At 55.9% G+C, this 299-nt stretch overlaps 1 protein-coding gene across 1 annotated transcript in view; it reads right to left on the bottom strand.

Moving 5' to 3' along the window:
- The window catches only part of EMH_0026730 (uncharacterized protein), a gene marked incomplete at both ends in the record, with an annotated part of 5,860 nt that overhangs the window by 1,808 nt on the left and 3,753 nt on the right, over nucleotides 1–299 (bottom strand). Inside the window, one exon of the mRNA XM_013502661.1 lies at nucleotides 149–297. Coding sequence (XP_013358115.1) covers nucleotides 149–297 — 149 coding nt within the window. The remainder of the gene's footprint in view (nucleotides 1–148; nucleotides 298–299) is intronic.

Genomic DNA, 299 nt, shown 5'->3' on the forward strand with positions numbered 1-299 from the left:
GCTGAAACAGCAGCAGCAGATGCAGGAACAACAACAGCAACAGCAGCAAGCAGCAGCAACAGAAGAAGCAGCAGAAGGAACACCAGAAGCAGCAGCAAAAGAAGCAGCAGCAGCAGCAGCAGCAGCAGCAGCAGCAGCAGCAGCTGACGTTGTCTGTCTCAGGGTCCCAATCACTAGACGGCTGTTGTCGATCCTCCTCCTCCAGCTTTACCCTGGTAGCATCATCTGCTGCTGCTGCTGCTGCTGCTGTTGCTGCTGCTGCTGCTGCTGTTGCTGCTGCTGTTGTTGTTGCTGCTGCT

Source organism: Eimeria mitis, genomic scaffold, assembly GCF_000499745.2.
Source record: "Eimeria mitis Houghton genomic scaffold, Emh_scaff984, whole genome shotgun sequence".
Taxonomy (NCBI): domain Eukaryota; phylum Apicomplexa; class Conoidasida; order Eucoccidiorida; family Eimeriidae; genus Eimeria; species Eimeria mitis.